Below are 27,968 nucleotides of genomic sequence, written 5' to 3' on the forward strand. Positions count from 1 at the left end.
GGTTTCTTTTTTTTTCCCCACAAGAAGAAGGGAAAGGAAAAAAAAAATGAGCTGCTTTTTCCACCTTGACGTTGGTTCAACCTACCTGCCCATAGTTGTCTATGCCAGTTACTAATCTATTTAAATTTAATAAATCAAAAGCTGTCCTTAGGGATTGGCCAAGAGTCGTAAGTCCTTCGGCCTGAAGGTTCTTCAGTTCATTCATAAACGTTGCGTGGTTTTCCTTCCATCCGGCCTGAAAGGAAAAATGTGGGAATCGTGGTTTTTTTGTTTTTAGTGTATTTTTCTTCTTCTCCTCCTCCTCCTCCTCCTCCTCCTCCCGCGGTCTCGCATCCTCGGGCGCCTCGGGGCCGCCGTCCGCCCGCTGAGGGGCGGCTTCCGCGGGCCGCAGGGCCGGGCGCCGCGCACCTCAGAGCGCCCCTCCCCCCGCCGGCGCCGCTGAGGGGGGCGGCCGTCCGCGAGCTCCCGGCGGCCGTCCCGCGGCCCCCCCGCCCGGGTCCCCTTCACCGCGGAGCCCGCTCGGCGCGGCCGGCCCGGCTGTCACTCGGCGAACTTGAATAAATATCCCCCACAGTGCCTTGCTGCCGCTCGCGCCGCGGAGGGGAAATGTCGGCCATGTTGAGCGCCGCGCCGCCGCCGCCGCCGGGGCCGCCGGGCCGGGCCGGGGAGGGGAGGGGAGGGCTCGGCGGGCGCCCCGCGAGTCGGGGCCGCGCCGGGCCGCGCCGGGGCGGGGGCGGGGGCGGGGGCGGCGGGCCGGCGGCGGCGGCGGCGGGGGGGCGGCGGGGGGGCGGGGGCGGGTGGGGGAGGGGAGCGCGGTGGGGGCGGGGAGGCGCGGGCGGCGCTCCTACCTTGATGGCATAGGGCGGCTCTTCGAAAGTGACCAGCATGTACCTGTCTCCGCGGCTCGCAGGGTCCCGGGCGCGGAGCTGCGGAGAGGGAGGGGCGGCGGCCGCGGGGGCCGGGGGCGCGGTGACGAGGCGCCCGCCGAGCCCCGCCAGCCCCGCGCGGTGGGGGAGGGGCCGCCCGGCGCCCGCAGCCCGCGGCCCGCAGCCCGGGGCCCGCACCGCACCGCGCCGCGCCGCGCCCCCGCCCGCCCCCGCCCCCGCCCCCGCCCGCCGGGCGCGCCGGCCGCTCGGTACCTTCATGAAGGTCTCCACCGCGCCTTTGGCCGTGTCCAGGTAGGTGGTGCCCAGATGGCTGCGCTGGTTCATGGAGGCAGACGTGTCTATCAGGAACAGCAAGATGGGCATAGTGCCGGCCGGGCGCACCGGGGCCCGAGGCGGCGGCGGGCGCGGAGACGACGGCGGCGGCGGCGGCGGCGGCGGCGGCGCGGGGCGGGGAGCGCGGCCCCCGGGGCGAGCGCGCCGCCCGGCCCTGGCCTCCGGCGGCGGGGAGTCCCCGCGCCCGCACTTGCGAGGAAACTCCCCGGCCCCGGCGGCCCCGGCGCTCCCGGCGCCCCCGCCGCCCCCCGCCCCCGCCTCCGCCTCCGCCTCCGCCGCCGGGGCGCTCGGCCGGCCCGGCCCCCCCCGCCTCGGGGGCCCCGTCCCCGCTCCCGGCCCCCGTGTGTGCCCCGGCGGGAGACGGGCCCGGCTCCCCTCCCACCCCCGGAGCGGGCGCGGGCGCGGGCGCGGGCGCGGGCGCGGGGGCAGGGGCTGACGGGGACCGGCCCCGGGGCTGTTGGGAGAAGTTTCGGGGACTCGCTCCGCACCCCGGCGGTGTCACCACTTTCTCAGCCCCTCTCGCTACTGAAGCGCTTTTCTCTCGCACGCTCCGGTTTTAACTCGGGCAGGGGCCGCGGGGGCCCCGCCCCTGACACGTCCCCGGCCCACGTGACGCGCCGCCCCGCCGCCCCATTGGCCCGTGCGCAGCCTCGCATTAGCATATTCAAACAGCTGGGGGGCGGGGCGGGCCCGCGGGCCGGCGGCGGCGGCAGTTACGGAGCACGCGCGGAGGCGGGGGCGGGGCGGCGGGGCGGGGCGGGGCGGGGCGGCGGGCGCGCGTGCGTGCGGGCGCCGGGGACGAGCGGGCGGGCGGGCGGGCACGGAGGCGGGCTCCGCGGAGGGGCGGGGCGGGGCGGGGCTGCCGGCCTCCCGGGCCGCTGGAGGTGACCGGGGCCGGGGGGAGGGAGGTGCGGGCCGGCGCGGCCCCCGGTGCCCCGGCGCTCGGCGGCGCCCCCTCCGCGGCGGGCGGGCCAGGCGGGGCCGAGCCCCGAGTCCGACGGCCGCTCGGCGGCGGGCAGCCCCGCGGTCCCGGGTCGGCGCGGGGCGGGGCGGGGGAGGGGCGGCGGACGCTGTTGATGACCCGGGGCCGGGCGCCGCCAGCGCCGCCGCCCCCGCGGGCCGCGGGGAGGGAACCGGGGAGGGGGGTGGAAGGAGCCGGGGGGAGGGCCGGGGGAGCCGGGAGAGGGACGGGGGCCAAGGGGGAAGGGAACCGGGAGGGCCGAGGGAGGTCGGGGGTGGGGGGAGCCGAGGGGGTCGATGGGGGGAGCCAAGGGGGGTCGGGGGCAGGAAACCGGGGGCGGGGGTCGGGAGGGCCGAGGGAGGTCGGGGGTGGGGGGAGCCGGGGGTCGATGGGGGGAGCCAAGGGGGGTCGGGGGCAGGAAACCGGGGGCGGGGGTCGGGAGGGCCGAGGGAGGTCGGGGGTGGGGGGAGCCGGGGGTCGATGGGGGGAGCCAAGGGGGGTCGGGGGCAGGAAACCGGGGGCGGGGGTCGGGAGGGCCGAGGGAGGTCGGGAGGTGGGGGGAGCCGGGGGTCGATGGGGGGACCAGGGGGGTGTCGGGGGGAGGGAACGGGGTGGTGGAGGGAGTCGGGGGGGGAGCCGGCGGGGGTCAGCAGGGCGGGGGGCCGGGGGTGGGAGGAGCCGGGGGGGGCGCCGGGGCGAGGGCGGGACCCGCGAGAGGCGCTGCGCGGCGCGTCCGGGCCCCGGGGACAGCGCTTCCCCCGCGCGGCCCGACGTCCCCACCGGCGCGGGCCGCGGCGCCCGAGAACCCCGAGGTTGGCTGCTCTTCGGCTGAGAGGCCGAGCTCCGCCCGCGCAGGTGCTGCCCGGAGGCCGCCCCGGATTCCGGGCGGGGGCGGGGGTGCAGCCGGGTCCCGGGCCGCGGGGTGAACCCAACCCCCCCCCCCCCCCCCCGTGTGCTCCAGACCGACCTCCCACAGGAACAGGTCCAGGCCCTCTCCTGCCGCCCTGCCATCCCGATTTTATTTTATTATTTTTCTATCCTGAAAAAATTTGCATCTCGATTTTGTTTTCTGTTTTTTCATCCTGAAAAAAATTTGCATCTCGATTTTATTTTTTTCATCCTGAAAAAATTTGCATCTCGATTTTATTTTCTGTTTTTTCATCCTGAAAAAAATTTGCATCTCGATTTTATTTTTTTTTTTTCATCCTGAAAAAATTTGCATCTCGATTTTATTTTTTTCTTTGAATCCTGAAAAAATTTGCATCTCGATTTTATTTTTTTTTAATCCTGGAAAAATTTGCATCTCGATTTTTATTTTTTTAAATCCTGAAAAAAATTGCATATCGATTTTTTTTAGTCCTAAAAAAATTTGCATCTCGATTTTATTTTTTTATCCTGAAATTCTTATTCGCCTCATGATCATGTCATGAAATGGGCTTATTAGTCTTCACCCGAAACAGACCTTGGTGGCACTTTAAAAAAAAAAAAAAAAAAAAAACTTGGGGATCCCTGGGTGGCTCAGCGGTTTAGCGCCTGCCTTTGGTCCAGGGCCTGATCCTAGAGACCCGGGATCGAGTCCCACGTCGGGCTCCCTGCATGGAGCCTGCTTCTCCCTCTGCCTGGGTCTCTGCCTCTCTCTGTGCCTCTCATTCATGAGTAAATAAATGAAATCTTAAAAAAAAAAAAATCTTGAGTTTCATAACTTGGCCTTTTCCTGATTCTTAGGACAACCTCGGAACTTCTTGTTAATTTACAGTAGGGCTATTTTAGTGATCTCCTGTTCCGTATGTACCATAGAAGGGCAAGAGATTTTTAAGAGAGTTGGACCACAAAATACAACGGAGTGCAGGTCTATGTCCGTTATTTGCGGAGGACGGGGGGAGTTAAAAATGATTAAAGTGTGTATCCTGCCTTCAAAAAGCCTATGTTTTTTTTTTTTTAGAAAAATATTACATCCATATTATTAGCTACTACAAGGCAGAGAGTGATTAGAAACTAAATAATTCAGAGAAGAGAAAAATGTATTATTCTTGGGTGATGAACATAATCAGGGACAGTATACTTCTATGTTCCTTAAAGCCCTGTTCTCAAACTGAAATCCCAGATCTGGAGATAAGATCAGAGTTCTTTGATAGTTGACAATTTGTGTTTTCATTCTAACGACTCTACAAATCGTTATAAAGACAACGTTTTTTGTTTCAAGGTGATAATTTACAATGGAAAGATTTTCATGGGATTAGTCTTTAGCTTTGCTGTATCCAGGCTTTTCAAACTGGTCCGTGGACCCCTGCCTATCCTAGTATGCATTCTCTAGAATGACAAGAATGTCCTTTGCATTACTGAGGTTTGAGAAATGGTGCTTCAAGGACTGAGTTAAATTTGGGTACGTAGGTAAAGGAAGAGGAAGCTCCTGGTGAAAAAGTCCTCTTAGACGTTGAAAATGTAGTGAAGAAAGGATGTTAGCACAGCATTGCCAGTGACTTCCTGGGGCAACAGTGAAGTTCAGCTTGGCTGGCGCACAGGAACATGAAGAATAGCGCAAGATCCAGAAAGGCAGGTCGGATCTAGACAGCAGAGGGCCTTAATTCCAGGCTAAGGACTTTTTTTTTTTTCCCCATATAAAGTGCAGTTTTTAGCGGGGGTGCTAAGTACAAAGCAGTGTTTGAAGGGAATCAAACTCCACTACTGAAGTAGAGGACCATGCATTAATAATGATCTTCCCCGTTAGAGTTACTTGAAATCATTTCCAATGGAGACATGATGGCTCTTCCCTGACTCAGTGGAGTTGGCAGATTGTCCTAAGAGGAGCTGTTTGGTAAACTTAGGCTTCGATGCAAAAATCAGGAGAGCCAAGTCCAGGGAGCCAACCCAGAGCATATAACCAGAACCTGGGCGATGGCACCTGAGATCAAAGGGCAGGTTTCCAGTTCAGAAGCCCAGAAGTGCAGGAAGGCAAGGCCCTGAGGCAAAACAGGAGAGAAATCAGGACATACATGGGCAGCAAATCAAGAGGCAATCAGAAACCAGGAAGCATTGACGAGTGGTCCCCAGACAAAATTGTGAAATAGGCCAGGTTTATTCTTAGTGACTCTGGTTGACAATGAAGCTATTGGTTGATGATGGCTTAAAGCAGTGGTTCTGGATAGGAGATGCACGTCAGCATTGCCCGCAGAGTTCAGAAATAATTTAATAGATGTGCCAAATCCCCATACCCACAGGAAAGTGATTCAGTAGAATTGGGACAGGCCCGGTCATCCCATTTTTTAAAAAGCTCTTCAGGTGAATCTTATAAATAAGACTGATTAAGAACTATACGCTTAAAGTGTAAAAATAATGTATATGTCGATATCCAGTAGTCCTCAATAAATAACTTTAAAAACTCACACACCCTGAGTTATTACATTTCTTAAAAGAACTTCTAAAATAAATCTGCAAACTAAAGCTGGGGTGGGGGGGAACTATGAATGTGACACCAGTGGATTTTTTGTATCATACGCTTATTTAAATTGCTTGAATTCAGCCATGTTCGACAAAAATTAAAAAGAGAAAACTAAATAGAGTCAGAGATTTCCATTGTTCCCTTCGGTGAGGTTAGGCCTCAGAATAAGCATGAGATGGGAAATATGAATCTCTTCACTCAATCTCAGTGACGGTGGAAAGATTCTAGTTATATGCAGGCTTATTTTTCTGAAACATGGCCCCTAAATGCAAGCCAACTATTTCATCAGACTCAACTGAAAAAAAAACTGTGAGCTCTTGCAGTGCTGGGGGGGAAACAAGTTGAAGTCGTGTGTGCTAAACCCTGTGCTGGTGCAGTCTCGGGGATTAGGGCAGATTTCCCCCGGAGGACATTGGTCAGGGGAGGTATGTGGGAGAAAGTTTGCTCTTTGTTGCTGTTTGTAAAGGAGCCCTGCCTAAATGCTATGGCTCCGATCTAAAAGGGAACGAATAAATTATACGAAAGCCTCTGAAAGAGTGGTGACTCTGGCTTCCACAGTAGCCTAAATTGTTGAAATGGGGCTCTTTTAACAATTAAGAACTGATGAATTAGATTCATTTGTAGGAGCCAACCAGAGCCCTTTTAAATTATTTTAAACCAATTAAGCAGGATAACACTGTTCAAAAATAATTATGTGCCAAGGACTTGGCTGATGGTATCTGGATGTGCCATCTGAACAGAGTAATCAGATGAACCCAATGTTCCTCCTATGTAACCTAACAAAGTTTTTTTTTTTTTGGCTGTATTACTATCTCCTCAGCTCTCTGCTTTACTCTCTGAGATCACAGTAGTCCATGATGTTGACAGGTTGAGCACATATAAAAAAAAAAAAAAAGCCTAAAAATTCAGATGTGAAATTATGCAGCAGAATGTATTTGGATATTATATGTGTAAGGAGATTGGATTTTGGTCATTCTAATATATCAATCCTCAGGGGAAAAAATGCTACAAAGAGAGTATTACTAAAAAGAAATTAGAGCTCTCCAACAAAGATTATTTCACAATAACAGTTGAAGCCTCAGATGATTCAAGATCAGTCTTGAAAGTGGTTGCCTCCAAGTTGAGAATTGGAATCACAGTGGAACAGTTTCTCCAGCTAAAGATCACGAACGCTGCAGTAATCCTTTCGGTAAGTGCTAACTGTACACCTACTATGTGACAGGCACCGTGGTAGGTCATAGAGAGTTTGTGACCTAATAGAGAGACAGGAGACAAACACGAGGAGACTACACGATTACAATAAGTCAGCAAACACGGTAGGACCAGTCCTAGAGGATTGACTTGAAAATGCAAGGCTATATACGTATTTCATCAATTCTGAGACACCACAGGTTCTAAGAAATACACTGAAAAAAAGTGCTAATTAAACTATGACACAATGATTTTTCCCAATTAGAATTTTTCCACGATGCATTGAATGGTACCAACCAGGAGCTTTAATAATGGGACATGTTGTAAGAGAAAACTCCACTATTGTCTTCAGTACTTTCTTCCAAACCATTGTCTTTTAATCTACAAGTATTTGGTTTTTGTGGGGTTTTTGTTGTTGTTGTTGTTGTTGTTGTTGTTTTAAGACGGGAGGGGCAGAGGGAGAGGGTCAAAGAGAAGCGCACGCAGGCTCCTGGCCCAGCGTAGAGCCAACGCGGGGCTCGGTCTCACGGTCCGAGATCATGAGCTGAGCGTGACACTCAGCCTACTGAGCCCCGGGGCGTGCTCATCCACGAGTCTTTTTTTTTTTTTTAATTTTTTTTTATTTATGATAGTCACACAGAGAGAGAGAGAGAGAGAGAGGCAGAGACACAGGCAGCGGGAGAAGCAGGCTCCATGCACCGGCAGCCCGACGTGGGATTCGATCCCGGGTCTCCAGGATCACGCCCTGGGCCAAAGGCAGGTGCTAAACCGCTGCGCCACCCAGGGATCCCTCATCCACGAGTCTTGATGCTCACGCTGTCTTGATCCAACTGGAAGACGGCAGGGAAGACGCCTTCAGACCGCCACCAGGACTTAGGGCCTCCCTTTAAATGGCTGGTTGACTGAGATGTCTAGGACTTTCCATTGCCTCGGCAGGCCACCAGGAAGGGCTGCCACGTCGCACAAGTACAGCCAGGTCCCACTGCCCTCTGGTGACATCACTGAGCCGCCCTGTGGCAGCTGAGTCCCGGCTGTAGATGGTGGAAATAGAAGGAAATGGACATTTTAGAATCGGGACGGTCCCATTGAGTGCTCCGTGAGCGCCGAAGGCAGAGCCGCTGACCCCCCCGAAATGACCCCGAGGCTGCCAGACTCTGAGGGGCAGGACGGTGTGCGCAGCTGGGGCCTGAGGCCAGGCCCCAGGGAGGCCCCACGGGCCCCTCGCGGCTGGTGGACGTTGCCTTTGGGTGGCGGGCCGTAGTGCTGGGGTAGGGGGCTAAGAGCATTAGATTCCCCTTCTAGAAAGATAACCGTAGGTGACAACTGGAAAGAATGTGCGGGAGACCAAGCCGACCTTCCAGGACGACCCGCGGGAGGAAACATGCGGTGGCCTCGGGGGACGTGGGCGGAGGACCGAAGCCCTGGAGGCGCGGTGGGGGGGGGGGGGACACAGGCCAGGCTCCTGCCACACAAGCCCGCCTGGTGTCACCGAGACTTGTCACACTGCCGCCAACTGTAGACGCCTGTGGGAACCCACGCTGTTCCTCGAATCCCTGGCCTGTGGGGAGCCGGGAGTCCAGTGGGGAGCCAAGGGGGGGAAGGCCCGCTTGGGGAGGCTGACCTCCTGGCCGGGAGGCAGGCAGTGACCCAGGTCATCCTGGGCCGCGGTCACTCCCGGACTGTGACCCATGGTCATCCTGGGCCGCGGTCATCCTGGGCCGCGGTCACTCTCAGGTGGTGACCCATGGTCATCCTGGGCCACGGTCATTCCTGGATGGTGACCCACGGTTATCCTGGGCCGCGGTCACTCCCAGGTGGTGACCCACGGTCATCCTGGGCCGCGGTCATCCTGGGCCGTGGTCACTACCGGACTGTGACCCATAGTCATCCTGGGCCGCGGTCATCCCGGGCCACGGTCACTCTCAGGTGGTGACCCATGGTTATCCTAGGCCATGGTCACTCCCGGATGGTGACCCATGGTCATCCTGGGCCGCCGTCACTCCTGGACTATGACCCATGGTTATCCTGGGCCGTGGTCATCCTGGGCCTCGGTCACTCTCAGGTGGTGACCCATGGTCATCCTGGGCCACGGTCATTCCTGGATGGTGACCCACGGTTATCCTGGGCCGCGGTCACTCCCAGGTGGTGACCCACGGTCATCCTGGGCCGCGGTCATCCTGGGCCGTGGTCACTACCGGACTGTGACCCATAGTCATCCTGGGCCGCGGTCATCCCGGGCCACGGTCACTCTCAGGTGGTGACCCATGGTTATCCTAGGCCATGGTCACTCCCGGATGGTGACCCATGGTCATCCTGGGCCGCCGTCACTCCTGGACTATGACCCATGGTTATCCTGGGCCGTGGTCATCCTGGGCCGCGGTCACTCTCAGGTGGTGACCCATGGTCATCCTGGGCCACGGTCACTCCCAGATGGTGACCCACGGTCATCCTGGGCCACGGTCATCCTGGGCCGTGGTCACTTCCAGGCGGTGACCCACAGTCATCCTGGGCCGCAGTCACTCCCAGGTGCTGAGGACGATGAAGGCCGGGAAGGAGCAGTGTTGCAAAAGGAGGAGGGCTCTAGGTGCGGAGAGCAGGAGAGACCTCAGGGAGAGGGACACTTGGGCAGGGACCTGAGAAGAGGGTCCAACAGCTGAGAGGAGCTCCAGGGGGGGACCTACTGCACCCACTTACTTCCCTGAAGCTGAGGAGAGCGTTTGTGATTTGAAATGCTTGTCCCTGGGAAAGGCTTATCTGTTCATAACTATTCTCTGCTGATGCTTCCTATTGTGATTCATCACAAGTGTTTTAACGTTATTTATTTATTCATGAGAGACACGGAGAGAGAGAGAGAGGCAGAGACACAGGCAGAGGGAGAAGCAGGCTCCATGCAGGGAGCCCGACTCAGGACTCGATCCCGGGACCCAGGGTCACGCCCTAGGCTGAAGGCGGCGCTAAACCGCTGAGCCGTCCGGGCTGCCCAGTATATAATCTTATTAATAGCACCGTTCTACTGAGTATTCTTCCCTGATACAGGTTCAGTTATTCATGAAATATTATTGAGAGACTTCTTTATGTTAAAGTCAACAGGTACTGTTTTAGATTCTAGGGATTTAGTGTTAAATGAGATAGACCTAATCCCTACCCCCCAGAGAGTTGCCAGATAAAATACAGGACTCACGATTAACTCAGAATCTCAGATAACACATAATTGTTTAGTGATATTACAAATTTAGTGATACTACAAATATTATTACAAATTACATGGAATGTGTACTCACAAGTATTACATGGAACATATACTTAAAAAATTACGTGTTGTCTATCTGAAACTCAAATTTAACTGGTATCCTGTATTTTTATTTGCTGAATCTGGCATTTCTATGACCTCACTGAACTTACAACCTAAGTACCAGAGGCAGAGATTAGTAAATACGATTAGCATCCAGTGGACATGTGTAGCCTAGGAAGCCATAAGATGGGAGTCACTGTGACTCTAAATATGTGGAGAAAACCTGTCCATGAACGGAGAACGCCCACCTTAGGAACAAGAAATAAACTTGTGTTTTGATCCACTTGTATCATTTGGTCTTTGCTATACCAACCACACCTAACTAATTTAGTGTCAGTCCCTAAAATCTACTCTCATTTAATCCAGAAGCAGAAGTTTTCATGTAAGTACCAACAACTTTAAAAAAATTATAAATAAGTGTGGCAGAGAGGTAGGCCAAACCCTAAAAACGCTTGTACTAGCTACAGTCCTCGTTCTAAAATAGCTTTAGGGATCCCTGGGTGGTGCAGCGGTTTGGTGCCTGCCTTTGGCCCAGGGCGCAATCCTGGAGACCCGGGATCAAATCCCACGTCAGGCTCCCGGTGCATGGAGCCTGCTTCTCCCTCTGCCTGTGTCTCTGCCTCTCTCTCTCTCTGTGTGTGTGTGACTATCATAAATAAATAAAAATTAAAAAATAAATAAATAAAATAGCTTTAAACCTGAGTGTTTTGTTGTTGTTGTTTTTAAAGATTTTATTTATTTATTTATTCCTTCATTCATTCATTCATTCATGAGAGACACAGAGACACAGGCAGAGGGAGAAGCAGGCTCCCTCTGGGGACCCCGATGCGGGACTCAATCCCGGGACCCCGGGGTCACGCCCTGAGCCGAAGGCAGATGCCCAACCGCTGGGCCACCCAGGCATCCCTAAACCTGAGTGTGTTTTGAAGGCAGTCATGAAGGACATCAGAGTAGTATTTAAAACTTACATAATTTGACGGTTTCCCTAAGCAACTAACACTACGTATTATTCCCGGCTATTAAACCATTTTAAATAATTTTTATTTCGGTTATTGAATGTAGACAGGTGTTGTACGCATTGAAAATTACAAATAAGACATGCTTTCTGGCTTTAGAAAGTGCACGGCCTAGTAGAGGACATAAAGATACATAATAGTAAGCAAAATATAATCAGTGCCAAAAGATAAGTGCAAACTGTATCTCTTATTGAAGTGAAAAATTCAGACTAGGGAAGAATAGACTATAGCAACTGAATGAGGAAGCATTTTTTTCTTCAAAGCTTTACTGTTTTTTATCTTCAAATTTTATGTAAAAGGATGTGTCAAAAATGTACAAAATATGAAAATAACAGAAAACTAAAAATCACTTTAATCTCACTATCCAGTATCTTCTCCTTTATATTTAAAAAAAAAAAATGAGGTCTTTTTCTATCCTGCTTTTTTTCTATTTAATACAATGTGAGTATTTTTCCATTAAATAATTTTTAAGAATGGCTTTTAATAAATGTACAATATTCCATGCTATGGATGTATCTTGACTTATTTTCCTCTTATTAGTAGATATTTTGTTTATTTCCAGGTGTTTTACTTTTGCAAATAATGATCCATTGAGCAGCCCTATACCTGAATCCTTATAATAATTCAACAACTATTATTCAAATACTACCTACTGTTCTGGAGGTTGGAGATACGCTAGTGAGCAAATAGTCCCAAATCCCTGCCCTCATGGTGGGGAAGGAGAGAGGGAGACCATAAATATGTAAATTATAGATTACATCAGATAGCGATAAATGCTCTGGAGAGAAATAAAGCCGGGAAGAAGAATGGGTGGTACAACGAGGTGTTTCCCTTTTAAACCTGTCCTATAGAAATAATTAAAACAGGGAGTGGAATTTGATAAATGTCTAAAAAAGAAGTTCAAAATGCTATGAGAACATTTACCTAAGAGGACAGGACATGAAAAAGAAACAAACACAAGAAAGAAGGTGGACAATCAGGAACTCAATTTGGCCAAAGTACGGAGAAAAGAGAATTTTAGAAAGGAGGATACACTTTTTCAAAAGTTACTGAAACATCAGATAAAGTGGAGACTGAACAAACACCATTAGATCTGAGAAAGCCATTGTTGACTTTTAAAAGGTTCTTGTTAAAAGAATAGAGAGAGAGAAGAAATAAGGTAAATTAGATCACCAGGGATTCTAGTCAATTGAAGACAGAAAATATAAACTTCTCTTTTTGCACTGATAAAGAGGGTGGGATGGTAGTTCCAAGGATCAAAGAGAACCTTTATTTTAAGGTAAAGGAAAAACTCACACAAGTTTTTAGGTAAAGAAAGAGCAGAGGAAAACTGAAGGTGCGAGAGAGGTAAGGTGGGTCTCAGGATCAGGAAAGACAGGGTCAAGAGCATAGCTGGGGATATTGGGATGTGCAAGAAAGGGCACTGACGTCTCTGAGACCGGAAAAAGGACAAGAATATGCACAATGCCTAGCACAGGGCCCAATGCAATGTTAATTTTATGTGTCAACCTGACTAGGTCATGGGGTGCCCAGATATAGGGTCAAAGGTTGTTCTGGGTATGTCCGCGAGCGTGTTTTTGGACGAGACTAACATTCGAATGGGACTTGACAGGATGAGCACTGGGTGTTATTCTGTATGTTGGCAAATTGAACACCAATAAAAAATAAATTTATTATTAAAAAAAAAAAAAAACATTCGGATGGGGAGACCAAGGAAAGCAGATGGCCCTCCCTAAAGCGGGTGGGCCTCATCCAATGGAAGACGTGACTAGAACAGAGACTTAACCTCCCATCAGTAAAAGGGAACTCCTCCTACCTAACTGCACCCAGCTGGGACTTCGGTCCTTTGCTGCCTTTGGTCAGACTCAACACTGGAACACTGGCTCTTCTTGGGTCTTGAGCTTGCCGTCTCATGGACTAGAACTACACCTTCAGCTCTCCTGAGCCTCCAGTTTGCTGGCTGCAGATCTGAGGACTTCTCAGCCTCCATAATTATGTGAGCCAATTCTTTACTCTCTGTCTCTCCATCTGTCTCTCCTTTTTCTGCTGGTTCTGTTTCTCTGGAGGACCCTAACACGCCAGAGCACACTACTAAATGTTTAATGTGTATATGTCAAAGGGCAGAATCGATTATAGAAAAGCCCAGAGGTGGAGAGGAAGGATGCTGAAGGAGTTATAGGAAACGGATGGCCACCAAAACTGACCAGGGAGACCCAGGGCTAAGCTGAGTGCTCCAGGGAAATCCCTTTAGTGTGAATAGGGAACAGTATGGACAAGTAAGTAGGTCACCTGGGCTCTTAACGGGCCAAGATCCTGGCAGGCAGGTGCGTGACCTCGTAAAGATTCAGCAAGCATTCCTGTAAGTGGTCAGAGCTCCGAGTCAGAAAGGTGATGAGAATAGGCGAAGACCAAATAATGTTCTTGGCCTCGAGGAAATGGGAAGAAAACAAACATTTCATTGCCTGCTTGCGTCAGACACTCTGCTAGAGCTTCCCATGACCATTTAATCTTCAAACAAACCTGCTGGCTAAGTGTTCTTAATTTTTCAGGGAAGGAATTGGGAGACCAAGGAATATTCATGAACGTAGTTCAAAGTCACAAAGCAGAAGAGAACCAGAACTTGGATCTGAATTCAGAGGCATAATTCTGGGCAAGTCTGGCAGGAGTTATCGTTGACCCATTCATGGGGATTGATGCTTAGGGACAGGGCTCCAATCCCTGTGAAGACCGGAGGAACCAGGATACCAGCAGGAAACCAGGGTGGAGACTCGGATACACGGGAAAACCACAAGGAGACAATCAACAAAATCTCTTATGAGGGAGGGATTTGCTCATAGGAACAAGATGTAGGGGCACCTGGGTGGCTCAGTCAGTAAAGCATCTGCCCTCACTCAGCTCAGGTCATGATCCTGGGGTCCTGGGATCGAGCCCCACATTGGGTTCCCTGCTCAGGGGGGAGTGTGCTTCTCCCTCTCCATCTGTCCCCTCACCTGTGCTCCCTCTCTCTCTAAGTAAATAAAATCTTAAACACACACACACACACACACACACACACACACACACAAGATGGAAAGGATAAGGGGGTGAGAGCTCCTAGGATATTAGTGAGAATGTCATTTTAATATTCAGTTCAGTAGTCTCCAAAGACTCATGTTCTAAAACAGTGAATAAAATATCTTAACATCTTATTATGCAATATCTATCATTAATGATGGGCACATAGGAACTCTCATGACATCTACTTAATTTGCAGATTAAATGATGCTCCTTGTTCCCTCTTTAAAACAGGCCCACAGCATGGCAGTTGCTTAAAGGTAGTAGAATTCTCTTTGTCTTATTTTATTTTTAAACATTTTATTTATTTATTCATGAGAGACACAGAGAGAGAGGCAGAGAGCAGGCTCCATGCAGGGAGCCCGATGTGGGACTCGATTCCAGATCCTGGGATCATGCCCTGAGCCAAAGGCAGACGCTCAACCACTGAGCCACCCAGGCATCCCAAAATTCCCTTTAAATATAATCATGAACTTCCCCTCTTTGCAAGTTCCATGCTTGGGTAGTTGCTTCCTCAAGCCCCTCTATACCAGGTGAACTTGTATCATCGTAATCATGTTAATTAATTATTACATAAACCAATGGAATGTAAACAAGTCACTAAGAAAATTTTTTTTTCAAATTAGATGTAAGCAAAGAAACAGCAAAAGCCTAGAAAAAGTAAGAACCTGCAAGTATTTTGCACTTCAAAAGATCGACAAAGGGAATGTAACTTAGATTAAAATTAAAAGTTTAAGGTTTGTAGCATGGTTTTCTCTTTTCTGTGCTTTAATTGACTTTTTCAATTCACCAACGCTACCAGTGTGGATGAGAATGCTTTTACTCTACTCTCTGTTGTACTCGTATAGCACTTTTGTTCATTCTTTCCAAAAAAAAAAACAAACAAACAAACAAACAAACCACAATCTGTCTAGAAAAGCAAAATTCAAGACAGGAGTCCATGTTCTTTTAGTGACCCCATTCAGCACCTCTATGTGAAACCGCAGTACAGAGTATACTACTACCTGTCTGATTAGGATGGATAATATGGCTCCTATGTATTCAATTTTGCACCGAGAACATGTCTGGCTCGCTACTCTTCATAAGAGTTGGGAACCAGACTGTTGCTGTTGCTTTATTATAGGCCAACATGCACAGCATTTTGATAGTTCTGTCTGTAAGGAATCTTAAAAATAACCTAGTGCAATTCTCTTGTATTAAAGATACGTAAAGACACTTGCCCCAGGTAAAAAAATTATTAAACTGAAATTAAACTAAGGGGCACGTCTAAATAACCCACTATTTTGTGTCTTCCCCATGATACACAGCACTTCTAATCCAAAGTTCCCAAAGCAGTTTTAAACCCGATCATTACTGATTCTGATACCTATGCATCCAATTATTATCCTATTTTCCACCAGCTGGATCGCCTCCTCTCAGACACCAAAAGGTCAACATTTTCTGTGCAGGTGAATCAGCTGAGGGTTGCATTCATCTATGAATAAGAAAACTGAAAAACAAAGGTTATTTTTATCATCTATACCAGGGGTAGGCAGTCCAGGAAGGCCTCATGTGTCCACTCCGAGTTTTATAATGTCATTAAGAACATGGAGCTTTCTCTGTTTTCTTGTTCAGCCAATCTTAATGTGTGCTTGTCAAATGGTAATTAGCTATTTCACCTCAAGTATTGTAGGTTTGCATTGGCAGAAGCCATGGGAAGAAGAAAAGAAAGCATGTCAGCTGAGCTGGACGCGCTCTAAAGAGAGATTTTCTGGCACCACTCCTAATAATTTCCTCTTAGATCTGGTTGGCCAACCGTGTCACTTGGCCACTCTTATCTGCATAGTGGCTGCACTGTGTTGAGAGAGCAACCAGCAGTCTCCATCACCGCGGGACTATTGCCAAGATTAAGAAGAAGGACGTGTGGTGCTTAGCATGTGCTTGGCAACTAGTTGATGCTGAAAAACTGGTGGCTCTTATTTTGTTAGAAAAAAAATGAAACTAGTAGTGATGTCTCCCAATTTCTTCCATAATAATTATGAAGAAGTATTTTTATACGTGTAAAGAGTCTAGTGTGGTAATAAAATACGTTTTAGTAGAAAATTTTTTACTAAACTTCTGTTTGGCACTAAAATGTTGACGTGGCAAAATAAGTTAACTAATTAATTAAGTAATTTAAAAAATATTGGTGTGGCCACTTTTAAAGACTCATCTGATTAGCTAGATCATCGTTTTGGACAATGGTCAGTAGTTTATGAATGTGCACTATAGTCTCAAATTTTTTATTTTATTTTATTTTTAAAGATTTTATTTGTTTATCCGTGAGAGACAGAGAGAGAGGCAGAGACACAGGAAGAGGAAGAAACAGTCTCCATGCAGGGAGCCCGATGCAGGACTCCATCCTGGATCCCAGGATCACGCCCTGGGCCAAAGGCAGACACTCAACCGCGGAGCCACACAGATGCCCCAGTCTCAAAAATTTTAAATGTAAATGACACTATTTCTCTATGTTTCATGAGTTGGAAAATATTGTTTATTATGTTTATCATTAAAAGTAGTTTTTATCATAACCAAAGCATTCTCAAACTAGTGACATTGAGAAAAATCTCTGTCAAACCATTGAAACTTGACCACAAATATCCATTCGCATTATTCATATATTATTAATTAAAGACCTTGACTTCCAAAAGATGCGTCTGTGGGGATCACTGGATTTCTGATTTCAGTTGCAAGAATTTCTAGTTGGCAATAAACATTGCCATTGGCATGGCAATACCAGGAGCTTTAGGTGAGGTACTTGATTTCTGAAGCAACAATAAGAAAAAAAAAAGACAAATATGTATTTTATAAGAAAATTAACCATGTTTACATATAAAATAAAAAAATATTAGCAGAATTTCATAGATATAAAAATACCTATAGCTAACATCTGCCTCACACATACTATATATCATGTGGGCACCAGTCAATCCCACAACAAAACAAAAAGCTCAAGCGCAATCCATTATCGTGTTATACCGACCTATTACTATCACCATGCAGATAGTTTTGAAATGAATAGGCAAAAAAAAAAAAAAAAAAGCATTTCATATATAAACCTCTGCCTAAATATTTTCTTTAAAATGAAGTCAATGAAAAATAAATAAATAAAAATAAAATGAAGTAAATGTGGGAGGGGTGCGTTTGTGCAGGGGTGTATAACGGAAGGAAGGGACTGTATCCTTTTTCAAAGTCTATGTGGGGATCACCATGCTTAGGGCTTTACAAATACTTATATTTCACAATCTTTACAGCCACCCTGAGTAGTTAATACTACAGGAAGAGGAATCACGTGGAAAGGAGACATCGGGGAGGCTCCAAGTGTCCCAAACCGGGATTGAAGAGCTGCAGTTCAAAGGTGGGTCAGCCCCCGCAGCTGTGTTGATCCCTCCGCTCGGTGCCCTAAGCACATAATTGCCCCATGAATATGACTGAGCCTCTTTGCTGTTCATATAGCAATTCTGTGACTTTTGATGTCAATGGATGTCCCGTGGTTTTAATTTTCAAATCTGTGAAATGTAATTTCAGTTCAGAGTCCCTCTCAAAATGCAGCCCAAGACCATACAAGTCATGTAGAATAAAGAAATGAATAATTAAACGAATTTAGCCAATTTATACAGTTTATACCCCTTGATTACAGGGTTTGTCTTTTTTTCTCTATTGTTACCAAAACACTTGACTCAGTTATCCAGTTCACTTTACACATCTGCACGTTCATGTACATATATCTACAAATCGCAGTTTTTTGGGGTTTTTTTGTTTTTTCAAATCGCAGTTTTTAACTCCCAGAGTTCCACCAGGGAGCATGTACATTCTTCTTTCTTTTGGCCTTGTTCTTGCGTATTTCTCCCTTTCCTTGGGTCTTTCCCATCACCTATAGTTAAGCCTGATATATACAAGTCTTTCTCTTTCTTTAAATTATTTCATCTACCTAATTCCCCCTCTTCCAACTCCACACGGGAACCCTCAACGGGCCCTGCTCTTACCTATAGCACTTGCAACGGCCTTATCATTTCATTGGCAATATTCTCACTGCTGGGAGTCAGGCTCAGCTGTGCAGGAGAATTTGTTTAGGTAGAACTATGTCAATATTGAAAAGATATTTTCAATATCTTTTGGAAAGAACCAAGATCAAATGTGCGTCTCTCTTTAATCCATTGGATCTTTACCGATGGAAAAATGAAGTTCAAGTGCACTTGGTTTTTCTCACTAATGCATCCAACAAGATCCGTTTATGCTTTAAGGAGTACCATTTTCACTTTCATAAAGAATTCTCAAATCTATTAGCCGCTCAGATCTGACAGTTTGCTCCTTTCCGCAGATCAGGCTAAGCAAACTCCCGCGGCAGTAAGCCACCCACCAGGAGTTCCAGCTACAGAAGTTTGCCATGTTTTTCCCCAGGAAGGGCCTGGAAGCTGCTGCGACACCCTATTCCTCTTACCCATCTGTAACCCTCACTCGAGAAAAGGGCAAAGTTTAAGTAAAAATCTCTGGCACGACAGAGATGTTGTGTGTGTGTGAAATGAAAATGTATATACTCAAACCGTGGGTCAACTATGGTTTAAAGTACGTCCTGACTTCCTGCCGTTCTTTTCTGAGGTACGGAAATATTTCAAGGCAATTTCAAGAAACCGGATTTCAAGAAACTACTAAAACCTTTTTTGTGAGTCGCTTTCCTTTTGTTGGAACTTAAATGTGTATTTCAACACGTTGCTGTGCCAGCCTATGTCATTTCATAGCTGTCAACGGGAAATTCTTATTTTAAACCTCTACGTCATCGCTAAATAGTTCTAATAATACAAGGCCTAAATTTTAAGTCCTCCGGGACAGCAAAGTATCTCATTTACTATGTTGCTCAAGCTCTGACAGCTCTGTTGCAAAACTGATACGCTATAGACAAAGAACAATCCCTACCCTGTTACCTGGCTGTTGACAATACCTAAGATGATCAAGTATTTTGTTTCAAACTAGTGGGCTATTTTAATAAGTGAACCAAAAAAAGGGTGGGGGAGCTCTTAGCTGTACCTATTTTAGGATACATCTTATAATTGACCCCTTTTCCTCCTTAGGTAGAGGTATTCCTCCTCATGCACATCCTCGGGACAGCAGTCGTTTTAAAACGGAGTTAAAAGTCCACACTTCAGCCTTGAAATGTGCTCGAGTCGTGCGGCGACCTTGGAGACGTAGCTCCAACCGTGCAAAGTCTCAGAAAGTGGACCTAGCCTAGCTTAGAAAATACAAAACCCCCGAATTCTTTTTTATTCTACTAAATACTCTCACCTGTTACAGTCTCCTTGAGCAAGTGCTGGCACTGGTAAAAGGGCAACGAGCATTTGCCTAATGGTCCGAAGTGTGATAGCCAAAAATAAACATAAGGGGGAAAAAAATCATGACTTTCCGATGCATGACTTTGAGATTTGGTCCGGGCTGAATTTGAGTTTACCTTTGCACTATTAAAAAAAAAAAAAAAGTTTGCCAGGCAAGCGGGTAAACGGTAAAGTTTATCTTACCTAATGTCAAACTATCCAAGATCATTGCGGCTTGAAATTATTCATTGGTGAGCATCGAGAGCAGTGCAAACATGGGTAAAAAAACACCTGATTTTCATACCCTGTGGGTTGTGCTGGTCTAATTTTAAAGTCAAAAGCTTTGAAAAGTCACAAACTTATAAAAACTTATGAAACTTTTAGAAAAGGCGCGATTAGATGGAGAGATGAGAGAGAGAATGCATGTGCCTATGTATCTTGATAACTGAATTCAGCTGACGGTTCTCCCCGGGAGCTGGGCCCTGAGATGTGTCTCGGCGGCGGGAGGGAGGGAGATGCCAGCAGGGAGCCGGCCACCTGCAGGCAAGGAGCCCCGGCTGGGGCAGCAGAAGGGCGGAGGCCAAGGCCTGGTGGGCAGGTGAGGGGCCGGTAGGAGGGGGGAGGGGAAGGGGGCAGAGGGAGAGGAGGGGGTACCCCCAACGGCTCCAGGCAGGTGTGGACCACGGAGCCCCGCAGCCGGTCTCTGGGATGTCCGGTCCCCGGGATGGCCTGTCCCCGGGATGGTCGGTCCCCAGGATGGTCGGTCCCCAGGACGGCGGGTCCCTGTGCCCTGTGGTGACACCGTACAAGCCCCAACAAGCCAGGTGCTGCAATCTGGTCACAGCCTCCCTGTAGGGAGCGAAGGCTGAGGGGGCACAGGCATGACCTTTAACACCGGGGCTGCTGCTGCTGGGGCTGCTGCTGCTGCTTTTGAGGGTTTGGGGACTTTATTTGGCAGAGCGAGAGGTGTGTGCACAGGCGGGCGGGGGAGAAGTGGGGTCCCCAGGCCCTGGAGCCCCAGGCGGGCAGCGACCCCGGCAATGGGGGTCACACCCTGAGCTGCCCCCGCACCCCACATCTGAGGCTTCTAAATGTGAAAACCCTTGAGTCTGGAAGCCACACACGTCCACTTGGCGTGGACACCTGCGGGGGCTGAGGGGCGGCGTGGACACTTGCGGGGGCCGAGGGGTGACGTGGACACCTGTGCGGGAGCAGCGGCGCGGAGCGGCTGAGCACAGGAGGAGCAGCAGGTGCACAGGGGCAAGCGTGCTGGACCCCAGAGGACGGCCGTGGGGACACCGGGCCCAGGGGACATGGTGGAGCTCCCTGTCCCTCCGGGGCCTCAGCCACTTGCTTACGCTCTGTCCTCAGGTTTCTAAGAACCGTCAGAAATTACCACGCAAGGACGAAGACCCTAACCCTACCCTAACACGGCCACCCCCCACCTCGCAGCCCGTCAACGAATCCGATGTCCTCCAAATCTGTGCAGTCTGCTCTCCCTTATGCTCCCTCCACCGGCCCCACCCCACCAACTCTCCCTGTCTCGTGGGCCCCAGTCCCCGTGTCCCGGCTTCCACCCGCACCCCTTCCGCACTCCGTGCTTCCCAGCGCAGCAGCCACAGCAGTGGTTTCCGCGTCCTACCGCGGCTCTGCACGCCACCCTCCAGGGCATCCCACTCCCCAGGGCACCCCACCCTCCAGGGCACCCCGCCCTCCAGGGCACCCTACTCACCAGGGCACTGCACTCTCCAGGGCACCCCACCGCCCACAGAAGAAAGCCAGATTTCTTTGCATCTGTATGGTCCTGGACTTGTCTCTTCCTCGGTGAGGCCCTCGCTCTTCCTGCCTGGAACGCTCACCCCCCACCTCCTGCACGACACTTGCATCCTCCTGGATGTCTTCACCTAAGTGACTTCTCAGTGGGGACTTTTCTGACTACCTTGCACGCCCCCTTCCCCGCTTTACTTTTCTCCACAACACTTATCATTGGCATGAATTGCAGTTTAAGTATTTATTATCTGTCCACGCCGGAACGTGCGGGGACCGGAATCTTTGTTTTGTCCACGGATGGAACCCCAGAGTCTAGAACAAGGCCTAGCACACGGACATCATTAAATAAATATTTTTTTAAAGATTTTATTTATTTATTCATGACAGACACACAGAGAGGGAGAGAGAGAGGCAGAGACACAGGCAGAGGGAGAAGCAGGCTCCATGCAGGGAGCCCGACGTGGGACTCGATCCCAGGTCTCCAGGATCCGGCCCTGGGCTGAAGCCGGTGCTAAACCGCTGAGCCACCCGGCTGCCCTAAATAAATATTTCTTGAATGAATCCAAAAATCTCTGACTCTTCTAAAACCAGCTTCTAGGGACTACCCTTATTTTTCCTAAAAGTCCACAGTTTGCTCCCACAAAAACAATCTATTGAGACTCAAAATCCTGCAGTTATCTTTGTCGTCTGATTAATTGCTAAATTCTTTCCATTTCACTGTGTTATTGGACTCTGTCCCCCTCCTTTTTATTTCTGCGGCCACCACCCTCATTAATAATAGTAGTGGTTGGATTGGAAGACTCGGGTTTAAACGGCATCTCCACCCTTTCTCAGTTATAAGATTTGGGCAATTTCATTTGGGATGGGGTAGGGGGGAACGTCTGCGTTCTTCATTGGTCAAGACATACCTACTTTATATGGCGGTTATGAATGCTAAATAAGATAATGTATCTAAAACATATATTTGTATCATATGATCCCGCTTATCTGCGGAATTAGGAAGCAAAACAGATGAACATAAGGGAAGTGGGGGGCGGGAAGAGAGAGAAGGAAGCAGACCATCAGCGGCTCAGCTATGGAGAACCAACTAGGGTCGTCGGAGGGAGGGGGTGGGAGGTGGGGATGAAGGAGGGCCCCCCCGTGCTGAGCCCCGGCTGTTGCAGGTAAGGGATGCATCAGTGGATTCTACTCCTGAAATCAATATTGCACCATATGCTAACTGGCTAGAATTTAAATAAAAATTTGGCAGCAAAAATAAATAAATAAAGCATCTGTATGTGCCTGACACGCAGCGAGTGACTCATCTCATCCCTCACGCCTGACCCACAGCGGCAGATTTCCGGCTCACAGCCCTCCTCCAGGGTCCCCTCTTAATAGTTCATATCGTTAAGGCCGAAGACAGTTTCCGCGAGCCTCGCTCTGCTCGAGCTCCCCGGTTACTCAGCAGCTTCAAAGGCTTTTTACAGACAACGGAGGGATCCCTGGGTGGCGCAGCGGTTTGGGGCCTGCCTTTGGCCCAGGGCACGATCCTGGAGACCCGGGATCGAGTCCCACGTCGGGCTCCCGGTGCATGGAGCCTGCTTCTCCCTCTGCCTGTGTCTCTGCCTCTCTCTCTCTCTCTCTCTGTGTGAGTATCATAAATGAATAAAAATTAAAAAAAAAATACAGACAAAGGAAATGATCATTTGAGCACCTGCTGCGCCTCAGGTGCCCTAAGGCACGTTTCATAATTTGATAACTTGGTAAAAGCAAACCAAGTCATCCAGCGCTCGAGGCCCACTCAAGGCCTCCTGCCTTCCTCCGGGCCGTGGCCCACGCGTCCGTGGCCAGCACAGTGCTCAGACGCTTGGCAGCCGGCGGGACCGCGGGGCGGGTTCTCCCGTGGGACGGGCGCACCGCAGCAGACGCTGCGTGGAGCGGTTACCCTCCGTGAGGCGGTGGCCTCATCTGGCCATCAAAGACATTAAAAGAAAAAGACAAAGGTCTCCCAAGAAGGAAGGAATTTTGCCTCAAAACCGCCTTCAGACTTGAGCGGCAGCACCACCTCGGCCTGCGGAGCCCAGGCTCGCCAGCCTCCCCGAGCACCGCAGCCCATTTCTTAAAACACGTTTTCTGTCTTTCTGTCGCTTGCCCCATTCATCTCATGCTCACTCTTTGTCTTCCTCCGTCCCTCCCTCTAAACACACATCATATGGGGTCCGTTCTCTGGACAATCCTGACACATTCGCCACACCAAGACCTAGGAAGCCTTCTCCCATAGGGTCAGTCTCCTCCATAACTGGCACCCGTCCAGCCAGAAGTGGTTAATTCTCTGCTATAGATTTCCTTGAATTTCTCTAAAACCCTTCTGGTTGCCCTGATTTGTATTAGCAGGAAGTACGCTATCCCACTTCTGCTGCCGGGTTACCAGGAAGATCACCACCTCTGAGCCTCTGGGACCTCGTGGCAAAATGAGGGCAGTCATTTCCTCGCTGAATTTTGCTGTAAAGTGTGCCCGCCCGCCGTGGGACACAGCACAGAGGGCAAGTCGTATTCCATTCCCCTCGTGGCCAGGAAGCTCGTGTGCAGAGGAGCCATATCATGTCCCCGCAGGCTCAGGAATGCAGGCGGATGTCCTGGGTTGGGTGGTGACCGGTCATCTCAGACGGAACGCACAGCGCGGCAGGCGTGTAGGACCCTCGACCGAAAGATGGACCCAAGATGAAGACCCCTGCTGGGCCTGGATGCCCGCGACCCAGGGCACCCACCCACCCCGGGGAGTGTGAGCAGCCCCCAACACCCCAGGCAGGAGGAACGGCAGCCTCCGGGAGCTCCGGCTATTTTCCTTCACCAAGCAAACCCCAGAATTTTAGCAGGGGTTAGCAGGGGCTTGTGCAGACGCTCAGAACCCATCCCGGCACGCAGATGCCCTCGCTTCTGAGCGCCCAGGGTCTGGGGTGAGAGCAGAGCAGGTCGGAGACTTGGGGGCTGTGACGTTAGAGGGAAAACGCATGTTCTTCTCCCCCTTTTTCAGGGGTTGCTGCTGAATACAGTTAGACGTCCTGGGTCCTGATGACAAGGACCACACCCTGGAGTCCCAGAGCAGTGAGGGCAACAGGATGGGGGCTCCCGGGGGCTCGGCTGGGTGGGCGCCCGCCTGCAGCCCAGGTCAGGATCCAGGATGGGATGGAGCCTGCAGCGCCTGCCCCGCTCAGCGGGGAGTCGGCTTTTTCACCTCCTTCGATGCCCCTCCGTCCCCACCCCTGCTCCTGCTCTTGCTCGCTCTCTCAAATAAATAAATAAAATGTTTAAAAAAAAAAAAAAAAACGTCTGGGTCTTGGTCCTTGTGAGGCCGCCACATTGGCCTTAAACTGCCCAAACGTGTGCCTTAATACTGTTTGGGGTCAGGACGGCCAAACTAGCATGGAGCAGCTCCTAGGACAGCCTGTCGATGGAGCTGTGAGGTTTTGCAGACCTGGCGTGGGCACAGGGGCAGACTGATCCGCGCCCCCAGTGCGCTCTCCTGGGAGGTGCAGCTCTGGCTCCACGTTGAGGCCTGGACGTTCCTCCCCTACCCGCCGGCCGAGCGGCCAAGTCGGAGCCCCGGACTGAGCTCCTTCTGTGGTTTGCTAAGGGCTGTGGAGCCACTTCTGGGCTCCTTGACCCTTTTCTAGGCAAACGTGATCACGTGTTGGCCCATAGTCGCGGTCCTTAGCTTCGTTCCTGAAATTCTCTCCTGGCTTTCAACAGAAGATAATAACTGGAGGCTTAGACTCCAGAGAGCAGCCCAGTGAATAAGGAACAGCCTGGGTGGCCCTAGAACCCGCTGGGGTCACCACTGATGAGCCCTTTGCAGGTCTTTGTCCGGCAAGTACGAGCTTCACCCTGAGACCAGCATTGAGGAAACTGGCCATACAAAAATGGAGAATTCTGTGTCACTAGACACCTCGAAATTCATTCTGGGCCCTATATACACCTGCAGACTTTCGCCATGCTGCAATAACTCCAAAACTGATAAATATATTCTATTTCTGCCGCTTATTTTTTGTTTTTTTTCCGTGATTAAATACCATAATGTAAAGTTATTGTTTTAGGCATTTTAGGAGTACAGTGCAGAGGCATCACCTCCATCCTCACTGTCGTACAATGATCACCACCCTCCTTCATATCAAACTCAAATGCTGTAGGTGGTGGCCACTCACACCCCATCACTCCCTCCTCCCAGCCCCGGGTAACCACTCTTCTACTCTCCATCTCTATGAATTTGCCTAATCCCCGTAAGTACGAGGCACAGAATCATACAATATGTGTCCTTGACTGACTGGATTACTTCAATGAGCACATCCTCTAGGTCTATCCTACAGTAGCAGGTGTCACAACTTCATTCCCTCTGAACGCCGAATAATAGTCCATTGCCCGTATATACCACGTTTTGTTCATCCATTTATCCATCGATGGATACTTGATTCCGTCCATATTTCGGCCGCATAGAAACCTCACAGCAATGAGCATGAGTGTATGAGCATCTATTCAAGTCTCAACTTTCGATTCTTTGGGGCATATACCTAGAAGCGGACTTGCTGGGTTATATGGCAATTCTATGTTCGATTTTTTTTTTTAAGAACACCATACTGTTCTCCACAATGGCTGCACCATTTTTCATTTCCATCAGCAACAAATAAGGATTCCAATATCTCTACGTCCATGGCAATATTTGTCATTTTCTACTTTTTTTCTTCTGGATGGTGGTAGCCATCCTAATGGTATCCGCCTCTCATTTTTAATGTCCTCAACTAATTAGAGGTTTTTTTAAAGATTTTATTTATTTATGAGAGAGAGAGAGAGAGAGGCCGAGACACAGGCAGAAGGAGAAGCAGACTCCATGCAGGGAGCCTGACGTGGGACTTGATCCCGGGACTCCAGGGTCACGCCCTGGGCCGAAGGCAGATGCTTAACCGCTGAGCCACCCAGGGATCCCCTAATTAGAGTTTTAGAAGCTCCCACCCGTCAGTGCTGGTGTGAACCTTCCAGCTCTGACCGTATTCTTTGATAAAGTGCTTCAAGGAGGAGTTAGACATGGAACGGATGCGTCTGCTGGTTTTCACATGTCATTCCTCAAGGCTCCTTCCCCAATTTTCAACCAAACTACTTCTGCCTCTGATTTCATCAGGTTTACGTAATACGTATCCGAGTAAGACTTTGTTTGATGAGAGTTCCTCAGCCTACAAGAAAAGTTTGAAAAATTTCAGTCTACTCCATACTCGCAAAGGTTCAAGGAGATCAAGTGGCTTTTCCAAGGTCTTTCAACCAGATATTGGCTGAGGTGGGATCTGAATGGAAATGGATAACAAGTCAGAGAGTACACCCAGTACCGTCTCGGCACACAGGCGTCCTTTCGATTATGCATTCATTTCTCGGCGTACACGGCACACACGACCGAACTGCAGAACAGAGCTCACTTACAAAACAGACCAACATTTGTCTTTCTCTCCCACGGATTTGACCAGGAGAGTGGTAACGGAGCCGGAGCCGGGGGATGAAACATGCTCTGGCAAATACCATCATCTTAGTAGACAAGAGACCAATAATAGCAACAATATTGCATCCCTTCCAAGAGGATTACGCATGAGACACAGTTATGCTGGAGAAGTAGGGGCATAGTCTGTTCTGTCTAAAGAAGGAATGTACTACAAGCCAAAATTTATTTTTTTAATTTTTTTATTTATTTATGATAGTCACAGAGAGAGAGAGAGAGAGAGAGAGAGGCAGAGACATAGGCAGAGGCTCCATGCACTGGGAGCCCGACGTGGGATTCGATCCCGGGTCTCCAGGATCGTGCCCTGGGCCAAAGGCAGGCGCTAAACCGCTGCGCCACCCAGGGATCCCACAAGCCAAAATTTAAAACTAGTTACGAATTAAAAATATTTCCGCAAAATGCACAGCATTAACCCCGTGGGAGATACAAAGCAGAGAAGGTGGCACAGGCCATGCTTGGGAGAAGCTTACAATATAACAAGGGACCGAGACAAGCGTCCGCGTACTGTGAGTGGGGCAATAGGGATACTTGAAAGGCCTGGGCAAAGTAACCGCGCGGCAAGTGTTTTCGAGATTTACAGAAGAGAAAGATCACAGTCGTCTGGGGAAAACGCAGAACGGCTCTGTAAGGAACTCCGTGCGACAGGATGCAAAGGAAGAGCGCCGCGGCATGTGCTCGGAGAGGTGGGGAGATGTTCAGCAGGTGGAACGGGGCTCGAGGGAGAGGAAGCCGACTCAAGCGGGAGAGAGGGTGTGCAAAGACCCTAAGGGGGACAATCACAAGTCCTCTTCCAGAATGTTGACTGGAGGCCGAGCAGAGGCTCTGTCCAGGGCAGGTGCAGGTGGCTACACCTGGAATGGCGAGCTGGGAACCCGGCGGAGAGAAATCGCCTGGAATGGCAGGCTGCACAACACGGTCTACTAACGGGAGGAATCATCGAAGGCTTCTCCGAACACCGCGGTTTAGGGACAAGTTATGTGGACTAGCAGTTTGTGCGTCAGGTTGTCGTGTGCAAAATGAGGGGGATGTGCCAGGTGCACTGCTTTGGAGGATTTCCCTCTCTTCAAATGTCCTGTTTCAAAGAGGATGAGGGCAAAAAAATCACGGCCGTATAGTGAGGCAACGCGGTGCACGAGATGTAAACATGTGTGCCTGGGAATGGGTGCAGGATGGACTGGAGCTGGGA

The 27,968-nt window shown here is 50.1% G+C and overlaps 1 protein-coding gene and 1 long non-coding RNA gene across 8 annotated transcripts in view; one reads left to right on the forward strand and one right to left on the reverse strand.

Moving 5' to 3' along the window:
- Positions 1-1,747, reverse strand: part of INTS6 (integrator complex subunit 6) — a 90,765-nt gene extending 89,018 nt beyond the window's left edge. Inside the window, exons 1-4 of one of the 2 annotated variants that reach the window (XM_072783230.1) lie at positions 1,709-1,747; positions 1,140-1,225; positions 849-926; positions 86-235 (exon numbers count right to left, since the gene is read on the reverse strand). In XM_072783230.1, the coding sequence (XP_072639331.1) occupies positions 86-235; positions 849-926; positions 1,140-1,211 (300 nt within the window). In that variant the 5' untranslated portion in view covers positions 1,212-1,225; positions 1,709-1,747. Of the gene's footprint in view, positions 1-85; positions 236-848; positions 927-1,139; positions 1,285-1,708 lie in introns of those variants that run through there. The other variant, XM_072783229.1, reaches the window with a different exon arrangement.
- LOC140608229 (uncharacterized) lies at positions 1,088-19,914 on the forward strand. 6 transcript variants are annotated; one of them, XR_012010257.1, is made up of 6 exons: positions 1,088-1,178; positions 6,691-6,809; positions 16,457-16,639; positions 17,446-17,549; positions 18,513-18,854; positions 19,261-19,717. It is a non-coding gene; the product is annotated as an uncharacterized lncRNA (long non-coding RNA). The 6 variants fall into 6 exon arrangements; XR_012010258.1 differs by having other exon boundaries at positions 1,098-1,178; positions 6,615-6,809; positions 19,261-19,733; XR_012010262.1 differs by lacking the exon at positions 16,457-16,639 and having other exon boundaries at positions 19,261-19,914.
- The last annotated feature ends 8,054 nt before the right edge of the window (positions 19,915-27,968 follow it).

Source organism: Canis lupus, chromosome 17 (assembly GCF_048164855.1).
Source record: "Canis lupus baileyi chromosome 17, mCanLup2.hap1, whole genome shotgun sequence".
Taxonomy (NCBI): Eukaryota; Metazoa; Chordata; class Mammalia; order Carnivora; family Canidae; genus Canis; species Canis lupus.